The sequence below is a fragment of the Poeciliopsis prolifica genome, unplaced genomic scaffold, assembly GCF_027474105.1.
Source record: "Poeciliopsis prolifica strain line A6 unplaced genomic scaffold, Auburn_PproV2 SCAFFOLD030, whole genome shotgun sequence".
Taxonomy (NCBI): Eukaryota; Metazoa; Chordata; class Actinopteri; order Cyprinodontiformes; family Poeciliidae; genus Poeciliopsis; species Poeciliopsis prolifica.
Window position 1 is genome coordinate 5,204,595 of NW_026562405.1, and position 14,914 is coordinate 5,219,508.

The 14,914-nt window shown below is 38.2% G+C and overlaps 1 protein-coding gene across 1 annotated transcript in view; it reads right to left on the reverse strand.

Annotated features, from left to right (window-relative positions):
* Positions 1-14,914, reverse strand: part of LOC129372840 (RIPOR family member 3-like) — a 30,143-nt gene that overhangs the window by 8,075 nt on the left and 7,154 nt on the right. The window contains 10 exon segments of the mRNA XM_055050369.1: positions 938-1,083; positions 1,661-1,786; positions 2,995-3,038; positions 3,120-3,183; positions 3,699-3,848; positions 4,499-4,552; positions 4,650-4,673; positions 4,758-4,836; positions 5,512-5,664; positions 6,372-6,470. Of these exon segments, the coding sequence (XP_054906344.1) occupies positions 938-1,083; positions 1,661-1,786; positions 2,995-3,038; positions 3,120-3,183; positions 3,699-3,848; positions 4,499-4,552; positions 4,650-4,673; positions 4,758-4,836; positions 5,512-5,664; positions 6,372-6,469 (938 nt within the window). The 5' untranslated portion in view covers position 6,470.

Here is a 14,914-nt window from a genome sequence, read left to right on the forward strand (position 1 = left end):
AGTAAAAATCTGCCAGTGGAAATAACTTTTTTTATGAATTGACTTAAATGAAGCTCCTGAAACGTGGTGAAAAGGTTAAGTTAGTTTTGTCCTTTTTAATGTGGAATAGGATCTTTACACTGGAAACTAGAGGACAATGCTTGTAGCCACATCCCAGTTCATCCCAGTTCGTCCCAGTTCGTCCCAGTTCATCCCAGTTCATCCCAGTTCGTCCCAGTTCGTCCCAGTTCGTCCCAGTTCGTCCCAGTTCGTCCCAGTTCGTCCCAGTTCATCCCAGTTCATCCCAGTTCGTCCCAGTTCGTCCCAGTTCATCCCAGTTCGTCCCACTGTGTTTGGCTCCGTCCACTTCATGGGCATTTTTTCTCAATATTCAGGGTCGATGTTTTGCGTGGTGCTTAGTCACATTTGAAGAGTTTTTAATGAGTTTTCATTGATTTTCAGTCCAGTACTTTTCATTTTCTGTTCAACTGATCTGTAATTCATTTGGACAACATAAAATCGTTTGGTTCTTCATTCCCTGCTGGAGTTTAGTCCCATTTCTGTGCCTAAATCTATGAAACAGGCTGAATATAAAGGTTTTCCTCTTCTCTAAGGGTCCTGTCTGCTTTTGTGAAATGTTTTTTGTTCTCTTCTTTCTGCTATGAAGCAAATGTTTCTGCAGCTTGTGTCGAGAAGCTGCTTGCATGATCTGCAGGCCGCTCTCATAAGGTGAGAATAAACACTTTGACAACAGTTTGACATATTTCACTCCACAATAAGAACCAGCTGTTCCCGCCACTTCCCTAAATCTGTGCTGCCCTTTTGAAATTTTCCTCCATCCACCTGAGTCTTCGCCATCTCCCCGTTCGACCCTTGACCCCTGTCGTCAGGAACAGACCGAGTGCCTTTGCACCTCGGCGGCGTTTTGATTCGTGTTGCGTTTCGGGCGTTTGCGTACTTCCAGGTGACCTCCAGCTGCAGCTTGATGGTTCCCAGCTCTGTGATGTCCACCAACATCAGCTGAGGCTGCGCCACGAAGAAGTCCACGCTGGCGCAGGTTACCACGCCAACCAGCAGCCAGCCCAGGCCCTTCGCCTCCATCACCTGATTGGGTGGATCACAAACAGGCGCGCAGGATTCAGTTACTTTTCGTCCAAACAAACAAACTCAGTACATATTCAAAATCCACTTTACAGCTTAAATATATTTTATTGTGCACTTTGAGTTTCTAGGGATGCAGCAAAGATACATTTAACTTTTGTTTGGATCATATTTTTCAATTCCCGATTGTGTTTTTTTAAAATAATGACATCACAGCATGGGGCCATTTTCCACGTGAGACGATTAAAAGCCATCATTTTTCCTCCAGTTTGGCTCAAAAACTGAATCAAAGAGCCGATAGTCTGATGTGAGCATCCGCGCTGATCTGCAGAGCATGTGTTTAAAACTGGTACAAACTCAACTCTGATAAACTCTTCCTCTGCTCCCCCTCACTGACTCTCCTGCTTCTCATGTATGGAGAGCCAGAAGGGCCAAAAAAGCCTCAACATTTGACATGACTTTCACAAAGTAATTTTTTTGTTTTTTAACAACTTCCTAACTTAAAGTCAAACACAAACAGTTTATCTAATCCGAGTGTCTGATATTTCTGACTGATGAATGACTGTCCTTCAACACCAACCTTGATCTCAAAGTTATGGTACACGTGGGGGAGGAAGACCATCTCCTCTTCATCCCAGGACTGAGAGTCATCCGACTCGATCCTTCCTCTGATTTTCCATCGCTGCCGTCCCAAACGCACCACCACCTGGTCATGTGACAACAGGAACACATCAGTTTGGAATAAAAAGTGTTTATAACTGGATTTAATCCAAAACAGAAGCAGAGAAATGCACAGAACTCCAAACGTAATGATTTAAGGTGTAAAATAAGATTCCAGCCTGTGGTTTTGCTTTGTTTCACAAGCAAATATAAACTTAAAAAAAAAAAAAAAAAAACACTTGGTATTTTATTCTATGTTGCATGCCTTTGTGTTTTGTGTTTATGATGTAAAGCACTTTGAAATGCCTTGTAGCTGAAATGTGCTATACAAATAAAATTTGATTGATTGATTAAAACTTTTTAATGCCATTAATCTATTAGAAACTCTCCTGTGTTAAACGTTTGAGGATCTTGGCAGCTCCTATAATTAAACAAACTGAAATTGCGATACAAATTTGCTTAGTAGAAACACGTCAAAGGTGAAAAGCATTCTTGTCTGTCAAAGTTTTGAATTGGCTTTTCAGCTGTATAGAAATTATTGTATTTTGCAAAACTGCAACAGACATTTTTTGGCATCAAACAAGTCATGATCAAAAACCAGATGTTGCTTCTGACAGAAACGCAGAAGAAGACGACAGGAGGTGATAGGAGGAAGATGGTGTGGCGTATTTTTTTTAAGACTTATTCAAGTGGGTTTTTAATTTTCCTTCTTATTTAATGGAAATATCGCAACTGAGAAATGTAGTTTTTTGAGATTAGCAGAATATTGACAAAATTTTGCACATATTTGTAATGGAAACTTAGCCACTGACGAAACGCTGCATCTGAGATGCACTGCAGAGCGTTATCGCAGGTCCTTCCCTTCAGCTGTAAAGCTACATTCACACCGTTCATCAGCGTGACCCAAATCCCGACTTTCACAGCAGCAGAAAGGATATTTCTATTATACTCCATTTTAAATCTGTCTGAAATTATTATTTTTCTTTGAGCGATGTCATTTTATTGTCGCAAAACACTCTGATCAATTGTTTTTTATTCATGAAGAATAATTTCAAATCACTTGACATTAACAAATTGATACAAAACGTGAAACTTCTCACTCACTTTCTTTTACATTCACCAACTTTAGTGCTAATTTCAAATTGAATCAGAGGAAATGTAATCTTTGCAGCTCCTTCCCACGTTATTATTGATCATCATCTCCCCTTTATGCCGGTTGGATCCAGATGTTCAGTGTTTTAGGGGGAATCTCACCTCGTATTGGTCTCCAGGGCAGAGCCGAGCGAAGCCGATCAGTCCTGTAAATACAAACGTGTGTTTGGACGAAGTGCTGAAAGACGATGCGAAGCCGATAAACTGCGATCTGCTCCGGGACTCACCCTTCATTTTGATGTGCAGCTCTCCCAGGAGGATTTCCAGATCTCCCTCCATGGTCGACATGTCCTGAACGGAGCAGCGGCAGGAAGGAGGAGGGAAAATCAGAGGTTCAGCTTCATTCTGCACTTCAATTTAGCGTATAAACACAGTCAGATGTACATGCAGGAACATTTGTATACAAAAAATGATTGCAGTTAAACACTAATCTCCATATATGGAAACAAACATTGCAGCCGTCTAATCAGACCTGAGTCACAACAGATCAATGACAAAACTCAGTAAATTTTTACTAGAATTTATGTTTTTCTAGCTTCAGTAGCTACTTAATAGGACAATTCTTTGCTCAATTCCTCTTCAGAAAAATCTATAGAAAATAATCACAACAGCCCTGGAATTATTTATTCTAGTTGCTTCCCCCAAAATTTAAAGTTTTTCTAGACCTACAAAAACAATAAATGCACATTGCATGCATTTCTTTCACAAACTTGTTAGACTTTTATGCTTCAGATTGACTACTTGGTTCCTATGAACGCTTTGCATGTTTGTTCTACCGTAGGCCAGGAGCAAACCACCAGCAGTACCTGCAGGCTGTGCCGGTGACTGCGGCCGAGCTCCAGCAGACTCTCCCTGGAGGCTCTGGTAGACGGGGACAGCGAGAAGGCCCTCTTCATGTTCACCGCTCCCTGGCACAGCTTCCACTGAACGCAGTACGTCTCGTACAACTCCTCCACCTGCAGAGGCAAACGGAAATCACCCCTCAGGTGTGACGGTTCAACAGCACAGGGATCTTCAAAAGCTACAAAAACATGAACACCTAAAGGGGAATTTATGAAGCAAAATTCACATTTTGCACATTTTTATTCTTCCATTTGGATGTCTGTTACTTTCAAAAACAGCCCAAGTGCTTAAAAAAACAAAAACACATTAACTTGTGTTTCAGCAACAAGTTCGTGTTTATTGGCGTTTGGAAACTGAGTCATTTCAAAAATCTGCTGAATTTAATGCCACAAATCTGCAGGCACTGCCCGTTACCTAGCAACCCCTGCCCGTCACCTAGCAACCCCTGCCCGTCACCTAGCAACCCCTGCCAGTTACCTAGCAACCCGAGCTGAGTTCCGCCCATCACCTAGCAACCCGAGCCGAGTTCTGACACACTCATTGGGCGGGAACCAGTCTGGCTACTTTTTAACACATTTGGTTGGAAAGAAACAGCTTCGGCCAGGTTGTTAAAATCTGGGCTGCTTTTCACAACGATTAGCAGGATTTTAAGGAGAAAAATTATTTTGAAATACTAGCAGGAAAGCACAAAACGGTCACTACAATGCTGAGCTATTAGGCCTGACATCATATTTTGCCGCCACCTTTAAACAACATAATTTACCTTGCTCATTTGAAACTCTAATCGTCGGATGTATCTCTCCAACGCTTTAATCTCCTGTGAAAACACAGTTTCGACCACATCTTCATTTTCTTCCTCTTCACCAGTAAATCAAAATACCAGGAAGGTAAACAAGATGTGAAAACTTTTTTACCTTTTCCAAATCATATAGAAATGCCTGGAAATGGAAAAAAAAAATTCCATTATTTACACCCTGATTGTTGCCAACCATACAGAAAATAATGGTTTGAGTTTTCCTCACCAGCCTGGAGTTCCTCTTGGTTTCTCTCTGCTGTGACGACAGGAGCTCCATCTCTGCCTGGTGAACCTCTAAATATTCCCTGCACACAAAACAAGACAAAGTCTAAGTTGCACACACTACAACGTCACAAAAGACAGTCAGCAATTTAGTGATTACATTTCAGTTTTGTTAAAGATTTTGGTTTCTTGCTCAAGGACATTTTACCAGTAAATTGGCAAGTGAATAAATTACCTTTTTGCTTTAAATGCACCGATTACCATCAAAGTTTATTCATGGGGTATTAAAAGGTTTATAAAAATTACTTAAAAATGAATTTGTTAGAAAAGCCAAAATTTGCTCTGGTACTTTCTTAAAACTAATTTATAATAAAACTTAGTGAATCTGGTTTCAGATCAGAAAAATCAGAAGCCCCAAACATTTTTCATAGACTACAGCTATAAAAAATGTTTGATCTTTTTGTTTTCCTTTATTGTTTTGATGCATTTAATGCTGAAGCTGCCAGGAACAGCTTCAGCCATGCACGTGATCTAGACTGATGCTATCGCCACCTGCTGCCACAGTTTGGACACTGCAGTATATTTTAGTTAAAATTTTATCGGTGTTATTGTAATGTGATTAAATCAAATCAATAAACACATACAATATTCTGTAAATTAATGTCTAATTAAATAAATCAAAGTCACTCAGTAAACAGTTGGTTGTATTTCTGCTGTTGAATCATAACAGACTGTGAAACAAGACGGTTTCTTCATACTTGAGTCCGCTGCGGAGAGCTTGGAAAACCCTGTCCACCTGCTCCGGCTGCGACCAGGTGGTGGCCGACCCTCGGCGGGGAGAGAGGTGCATTCTGGGAGGTTTACTTCCCGCTGTGGCTTTGGAGCGGAAAGAGCCACGCATTGAGGAAGACCTAAAAACCAGAACAACACGATCAAAAAACATATTTAATCTGCAGATTTTCCAGTGGAAAACTGAAACTCATGAGGGTTCAAGAGTTTCAGCGTTTTGTGACGTTCGTGAGACGTTTCTGTTTCCCATGAAAGCCTCAACATGATGGTTCCTGGGAGAACAGACTGAAGAAACGCAGCAGGTTTTACTGAATGTTGCCGTTTGTATACAGCACAAAAACACACAGGAAGCAGCCGACGGGATTTTAAACATTTCACACTTGATTTTGGATCACAAAACCTCTCCGTGTCTCCGGAGGCGGGCGGTTTGCACGTCTGCGTTTGTCATTAAAGCGCTTAAGTGTAACGTTTAAATTATTGAGTTCCGTGTCTGTGTTGCTGAAATATGCTATTCAAATAAAGTTGATTGAATCTGTTCACCCTCAGAAAGATGGACAAATAAACAGACCAACTACAACAAGGTCACAAATTGGCAAAAAAGTTAAAATACAAATTTAATGGCGTGAAATTTCACAAAAAAATTAGGCTTTAACCGAGTCAAACTCAAGAATAAACTTCTGAAATTTAAATAATTTGTAACAGATCTCATCTAAAAATTGCTTCTCAGTTTTATCACAAATAAATCTTTGCTCATATCAAAAACCATGAAATATTTGACACCAGAGGAGGCATTTATTTGTTAATCGGTGTTTATTCCCAGGTAACTCACCGCGGCCGGCTGCTCAGCGAGCCGAAACCCGTGAAAGAGCGGCTTCTGTGGATCAGACCTCCATCCGACGGCGAGTTGAACCGCAGCTTCACTGACATCCTGCAGCACAACATTCATTAAAAATGTCAGTATTTCATATTCTGCATCGCACAGGTCAAACTCATTTTCACTTTTGGTCACATCAAAAATGTCCTGAAAATGTTGATGAAACCAATTAAATTTGCTCTAACTTTTATGTAATTTGGCAGTGTAGGAAAAATCTAATTGTTGTTCAAAATAATATTTGAACAACAATCATCTTGAGGGATCAATTTATGTGACGCTTTGAGTCTTCAGGGCCGCATAAAAAAGCTATGGTGGACCAGATTTGGCCCCCCAGCCTCGAGTTTGACGCATTAAATAAAAACAGATTCCAGATCAACTCAAAAACTAAAGATGATCACAAAGTAAAAAAAGGAAAACGGGTGAAAAAAAGAAGTTATTTTACTACAATAAGTTATTTTATTTATCCAAATATTTAGTTGGATAAACTGAAGTTTATGAAACTGCCATGTTAAACAAAAGTAAATAAATTAAGCAAGAAAATAGAAAAGATTTTATGTTTTCCCAGCAGAACCTGAAAACACTTGCTGTGTTGAACAAACTGAACGCTTTAATTAAAAGCAGATGTGGGTTCAGTAAAATTAGCTTTTTTATAAAAGTTGCTCAACAGTTGTTGTCTGAATTACAGTGAAATTGAAGGGAAAAGTTTCAGTAAAGGTTAAATGTTTGCAGTGCCAGGCCAATTTTGGGCCACATTTTTAACATTTCTGGTTTAAACCAACAGCTTTAACCTTTAGACGCAAAACCAGTAAACATGACCAAGATTTTCCCACATTTCAGACCCAATCACTTTCACCCTCTCCTGTGCAGCAGAGAATCTGACCCGGTTTAAAGAATTCAGTTTTGCATAAGTCAGGATAAAACCTACAACTTTCAAACTGATGTTTTGCTCTTTTGGGTCTAATTGTTTCTCATTGGTCTTGTTTATCAAAGCTCAAGTATAGAGAACCAAACTGGAGTCAGATGATCCAGAACAGCTTCTCTGGATCACATTAATGGAACAATGGGAAAGGAAACACAAATGTGTGACCAAATTCAAGGTTCTGACCCGGTTCTGCAAGTTTGCAATGGCAGAAATGCACATTTTAAATGCCTAATGTCCCAGGGGTGATTCATTTTTAAAATTAAAACAAAGATTTTTTCACTTTTTGTTGCTTTCTACTTTCCTTTCAATTAGTCATTTGAAGAGCAAAATAAAAAGGCAGAGAAAAAAACAACTAAAACCAAACAGAAATGTGTTGACTAAATGTTTGTTTGATGGAGAAACTGTGACAGTAACGCAAAAAGCAGAAGCAGAGATTTTAAAAACCTGAGAGTAGAGAAGTAAATTAAAATGCAAAGTAGAATTAAGTCAAAATCTGCATTTAATTACACTAAATGTTTTACTTTGCATGTATATAAATAACATTGTAGTAGAAAAAGTCCATGTCCAGAAAACAACAAGCTGCGTAAGACAATCTGTTTGACATCTGCTCACTTTTTCATGTGGGTCTTTGCAGTTTGGCTGGAACAAAACAACATTAAAACTTAATTATAATCATCTGTTTTCCCTCTAAATGAATCCAAATCAAGACTTCAAACATATTCCAGTTCTTTAAATGTCCTGCAGAAGATTAAAAATAAAACACATAAAACCTTGGAATAACTGCTGAAGCATAAAAAATGTTAAAGGTTTTTGTGTTTTATCATGTAAAGGAATGAAATAGATTTCTGTGATTGATGCATTTTTATAGAAACGTGATTTGGCTTCCAGATGGCCGATAATATGGAGGTGATTTGTGTGCATGTTGAGTTTTCTCATGCATTTTGTTCAACAGAAACGCAGCATGAATTTGTCCCTCGGGGTCAGACTGTTGCAATCCTGCAGGAGGATCTGAACAAACATCCTGAAGCTCCAGCTTTTCTTTTTGTGCAAAAACTTCAATGTTTTAGAGTTTAAAAGCAGATAAACTAAATCAAGGTCATCCAAGAACAACATCCTGGCAGGAATGGCTCATGCTGTCAATGGAAGCAGGTCAGAGCAACCCAGCTCGTAGTCCTGACCCAGAATCTGAGTATTCTCTGGACCAGAGGCCAGGAACGGTTGTCAGTACCAAGTCCAGTAGAGACCAGAACCGAACTTTGTTCAGATGATTTATAGTTTTTAAATGAAATTTGAATTTGTTCCGACTGCACATGCAGACAAGCGAGGGATAGTGCAACCAGGTAATAATTCTTCCAAATCAAAACATCTTCCTTGCTAGAGGGACATGTTTTCTTGTCTCTTGTTTTGAAGACTCTCAAAGGAACTGTGCATCGTGGTGCGCCACAAAAAGTCAAACTTTCAGTTACTTTTATCTAATAATCAACAGAATATTTTGCTTTCTGTTCACTTTTTAATCAAAAGTCTTTTTAATGAGCTCATTTGTTTAGTAAAAAGCGCAGTGTGGCTTCTTTGTGCTTCTCAAAAGGAATTTGGGGATTTCCTGCAAACCACCCCGTGCGGTTCTGAATCAGAGCAGCGCAGACAGGAGAGGCGGAGCTGCGGAGCGTCTTTGTCTTTAAACAACGTCAAGATCAAGCTAAATTAAACTGGAATACAAAGACACAAATGGTAAAAATATCAACGCAAACAGTTACAGTTTGGAAGGAAGACGAAGGTCAGTAGGACTTGATTTATCCCGAAAACGAGTTGATGTGGCAAAAACAAAGCGTTCAACATGCTGACCCAACCTCAGCAGACACAGCTGAAGATGTTTCACTGAAATTAAGTGACGGAGCCATGAAGTGTTTGCACGAAAGCACAGATCTGCAGAGGATTAAAAGGAAAAAACAAACAAAAAGTATGCAGCAGACGCCTCCAAAATGGCAGCAATAAAGGATCTGACACATAAATTCTGATTCTGTGGCCATAAAATATGGGTTTGGAACGATGGAGAGAATGGATCAGAGATGCATTTACAAAAACGCATGAAATTATAAAATGTACATTTTTCTAATTAAACAGATTAATCAACTTGCATTCAGGAATTCTGAAAACTGGAAATAGTTTAGTGATTTAAGAATTTTGCCGATTTGCACCGATGCAAAAGAGAAATGAGACATTAACATTCCTCAGGTGATGAAAAGTGTTGCTGTAGGGGGGCGATTTGTGTGGTCCTGAAAAAATGAGCTTTGACCTTTTACTGATTTACAGGGTCCTGCATGGTGTGGAGGTCAAAGGTCAGGGTTGTGTGTGTTCGCAGGCGTCCATGTGTGGTTGCCGCCACATGATCAGTGCGTCCCTTGTGACGCTCTGCAGCATGCTAACGGCTGCAGACACAAAAAGCCACTAAAACGGAGGGAGTTCGGTTTCTCTGGTGTTTTCCTTCCTCTGTCTGCAGCCGTTAAGTTGTGGCTTCAGCAGACGCATTAGCATTTCTTTCATTCAGTCTCCTCTAATTAGCCTGATCTCTTACAAAGTCCCTTTTGTCGACTTCAAATCGTTTTCTCACCAGCTTATGTCCTAAAAAAGAAGAAAGAAACCATTTCCAAGTCATTTATAATGACTGAATGCAAATATTTACTGAGTCCTTGAAGCGGAAAGATAAATTGCAAGTCATGTTTCCCAAACATTTTTCAAAATGGTGCAAGAAAATCCATGCATTTTGTTCTTTTATTTTTTGTTTCAAAGCAAAAGCACCGATTTTAAAACGTGAATGAAAGAAAAGTAAATGCAAACTAACCAATTTTTACTTAACCTACCTAAATCCAATGTAAAATATCAAAGAGTTTCTGCAGGTTTCACCAATTTAAGACCTTAAAAAGTCTGAATTAAGACCATTTAAAACCTTTATGAATTGAATTTAAGACCAGTAACTCTACAGAAACGTAAGAACTTCATGCAGCCAACTGATAATACATTTACAAACAGAAAAGAAGTTAGCAGCTTGTTAGCCGTAGCCTCAACTGACTCGAGTCACAGAACATGGAAGATGTCTGAGTAAATAAATACAAATACATAGAATATTGCCAAGACAAGTTACATATGTTAAAATTAAATTAAAATCTTACGTCATTTACATTAATTTATTTGGTCTAAATCGCTGCAACACAAACATCCTCCGCCATCAATTTGTCCTCAAAGATTTTTCAGCAGTCTTATCTAGGGGCAACCTGTCTGTGAGAAGGACCCCTCATCTGAACCCAATAAAACTTTTATTAATTAAATCTGAATCTCTGCTTTTAGATCATGTCAGACACTCTTCACCTCCAGTTCAGGGCCTGATGAAACATGATTTGCTGGCTCATATTAGAGGAGGTCAAAGGTCACAGCTGACTCCTGGTCTCTGGGGTGAAGAAATATGTTGTTGTAGATGGAAACTCGTACGATTCGTCCCAGCAGGCCGGGCTTCATATCGCAAGCTTTCATCTGAATTTTCATTGTTTAAAGTCTTTCCTGTAATTTTTTTACCTTTATTTAAGTTTTATTTGTTCACAGACATTTTGAAAACTCAAAATGTTAGAGAGTCGGCAGCTTTGGGATGAGTCTGGATCAGCGTTTATCCGGGTTTCAAGAAGTCGTCAGTCATCTGGGTAAGTACTAAATGTTTGGTGTAGACTGTCAGTTTAATTTTTTATTTATTCAAAAGATTTATACTTTTTGGAGCAAAATTATCACATAAAACATCTTACAGTAGAAAATATTGTCAACAACACAAATTATTTGTCTTTAAACATCCAGAATTTTGGCATCCACATATATCCAGTTACTGTTTTTTTTAAATCAGCTTTTAATTTATTAAACAGAAATGACAAAATTTTCTTCTTTTCTTATTTTTAGAAAATAAACAAAATTTTTCATTTTGGTTTCTGCAAAACCCTTTTTATGTTTTGTAAAACTACACAAATTCCCAACAACAAATCTGATTATTTTATGCAATTTTAAAAAAGGGCTTCATGTCCTTTTGGCCAAAGGTTTTCATGTCTCTGCATTAACCAACACAATATGGATGTTCAGGATCTTTTACCGTATTTTGTGTTTTGAGGCAACAATCTTGTGTTTTCAGACCAAGTCAGTCCAAAGATTAAACAACTAAATCTCTCTCAATTTATTTACATAAACTTTTTTTCTCCTGCAGATTCCATCTCTGAACATCCAAACATCTCAGACCGAACCAAATGAATTCCTTTTGTTCCGTTTCCCCCCCAACACAAATCCAAACAACTTTCCACCAACATCCATCTCTGTCTCTGAAGATGAACACACTAACGCGCCACAGCGACGTCCGTTTCAAAGTCGATGGGGATAATCCTTGTCTGATTGTCTTCCAATAAAAATAGAGGGAAAAATCTGAAAAATGTTGAAAACTTTGGAATCCAATTGTGGATTAAAACCAAATTGTTTGTGTTTATCAGACCAACTTCCAGATGCTCAGAGCTGCGAACATAAAGCTGTTATTGTCCAAAGTTTGGTCCGATTCAGTCAAAACATCTTCCATTCTCAACGTTACCTCGTTTTTCTGCTCCGTTTGTAATGATGTCAGGGCTTCAGAGGGTCACTTTGGTGTCACTTCATCCTCTAAAGCTGCAAAAATAAATCAGAAATTACACTATTACCTTTCCAAAATCTCTCTACTTCATCCTGGCATTTTTTGGTGCAAATGAAATTTAGTTGCGTTTGTGTAGAGATTGCCTGACTACCAAAGTTTTTCCTGTATATATATATAAATACACATTATATGTTACACATAAGCTTTTTTGACATTGAAGAGTCTGAGAGAAATATTTCAGAGAATCATATGAAGTGCTAGGAAACTTAAATCTTCCAGACTAAAATATTGATTACTGTGTTTTTCACCCAAAAAACAGGCAAAATAATTTTACTTCAAGTTTTATATTCTGACTAAAATGCTGCTGAGATTGAAAGATGATGTTGGCTACAATCTTTCAAAAAAACAAAACAAGAAAAAAAAAAAAACGGTTGATTGTAATAAATTTAAAAAAACAACATCGACTAATACAAACTGCTCACATGTAAGAACAATTCCTCGATTGTTTTTAGATATACCAAACTTAACTTGTTTACTGTAAATATGTTCATTAGCTGATGTTATTTTCAAATAAATAAAATAACCTGGCACACGTCAATACCACTCTGCATCTCAAAATCCCCTTTTTTAGCATTTGCTACTCCTGTAAGATTAAAATCAATAGCCAACACTAGCAGGATAACAAGGGACGCTAATGATAATATGTATTCTACATATACAAATTATCTTAGGAATGATAAAGCATCTTGTTTTTAAATGTTGATTTTGGGGGCCCCAAATGAAATTTGCCTATTCCCCCAAAAAGCTTTGGACCGGCCCTGTAAACATTCATAACCTCCAAATCCCAGATTATTTTCTACTCGAGGAAAAGTAAAGCATCTGTTCTTCCGCTGTACAGGAATAGCTGACAGCTGATGAAGATTTATTTGCCTTTTGGAGGAACAGGATGAGGATTGCAGAGGAGAAGCTCTGGGTTTGTAATCACACCGACTCTCTGCGGTACAGCTACCCCCCCTGCATTAACCTCCGGAAAGCTACAGCTAACCTGTGCCCAAAACATACTGAGCGCCCAAAACACAATAAAAATTTAAATAAGCCACAAAAAGCAGGTTACATAGTTAACGGTTTCAGTGTTTTGGAGATAGACTGGCCTCCGATCGTCTCCTACAGCTCATTTTCTGTTAATATTTTGTCAAATTTGTAATATTTTGTCAGTTAAATCTTTATAAATAAATTTGGGATAAAAGCAGGTTGTCAAAGGAAGCAACTTCAAGTCAACACTGTGACACATCAGCATAAATGATACAAACCTGCAGAGTAATTAGCATTTAGAGCTAATTAGCCTGTTAGCACACAATGCATTAGCTGGTAAATGTGGAGAAATGTAACTGTTTTTGTGAAAGCAAGTCACACAACATTTTCTTGAGCTCAGATTAGGTTTGGGTTAGCATGTAGTGCTAATTAGCATGCTAAACTAAGAGATGATGTAAACATTTCTCCTGTGTTTTCTGGAAGTTCACAAATCTAACCTCTGATTATCATTCTGATCAACAAGCTAATAGCTGGAGCTGCAAAGCTTGTTGTTTATTTCTGTATGTTAACCACAAAGTAGCTCAAAAACATTCTGTTCAGTTATTGTAACCACCCTGAAACACCTGATGCATAAATTACTCTTTGCAGTGGAGTTACTTGATTTAATAAACTGTAGGATTTAACAGCGCTTGGAAGAAATGACAGTTGCAGAAAATGTTTTACACAACACTCCATAGTTGTTGGAATATACCTGAACTCATTTGTAATGTTTGGGAAACTGATATATCAGAGCATTTCCTGGGAAGACCTGATGGGGTAAATAAAAACCTTCACTTACTTTTACATGCATGTTCTTCATGACGGACTGTATAGGAAGGGCACAAGTCGGACTAAATCAGAGGGGATTGATATTTTGCCACTTGTTGAAATGTGACTTAGAGCAGAAAACTTCTAAATAAATAAAAAACAGGTGATTGAATCTGTTTTTTCAGTCAGCTGATTGGTAACTGGTTGCTCACCTGTTCCAGCTCATACCTGTCATTTAGTCAAACCATTTCAGCTGCTTTCAGCTAACTGTCACTGTCATGTTGGCATAAACTTTTGTTTATAATCTGCATTCCTCTGCTGAGCACAGCTGCATATGTTACTGAACTAAGACTTATTTATTCGATTCATCTTGGAGAATCGAGTTCTTGTGTTTATATTCAGTTTGTGATCCAATCTTGTTTTAATATTCTTTCTCTTGGACCTTTTTAAAAATCCAAAGCATAAATCAAACATGAACAAAGCTCCATTCCTCCCCTAAATCTAACATCAGGCTCCACAAACAGGAGTTGTGTCCAACAACCAAAGTTTGTATTGTGACATATAAAACAGCTGGCCAAGCCAGCAGATCAGCACTTTTTAACATCACCATAAATTAGAACAGTTTTAAGCATAAATAATAAGACATAAATAAACTGGATTACTGTTGTGGGACTTATTTTTAAAATGAGACTTAGATGGCAGATGCTGCAGGATGCATGGAAACGAATGGCTCACAAAACTTTAAGCTACTTCCTTAAAGCTTATTGCAGCATCTGGAAAAATCGCACGTGGATCTGGAATAAAAATATGCCTCAGCTGCACAAATTCAACAGAAATCACAGCTGTTACTCTAAACCCAAGCAGTGCAGGTGGGTGTGATTATGTAAAGATGTCAGGAATTTGGGAATTCCCTAATTCATATTCGGACCTAAACTCCATTCAACTTCCTTTAACTCTGCAGTTTGGATAATAAACTCTTCGGATGAGCTTTGTGTCTCTTAGAGTCCAAATGTGATACAAGACAACAAGAACGAACAAATAAAAAGAAAAAGGACAGAGAAAATACACTTAGCTGTAACAACAAATTGTATT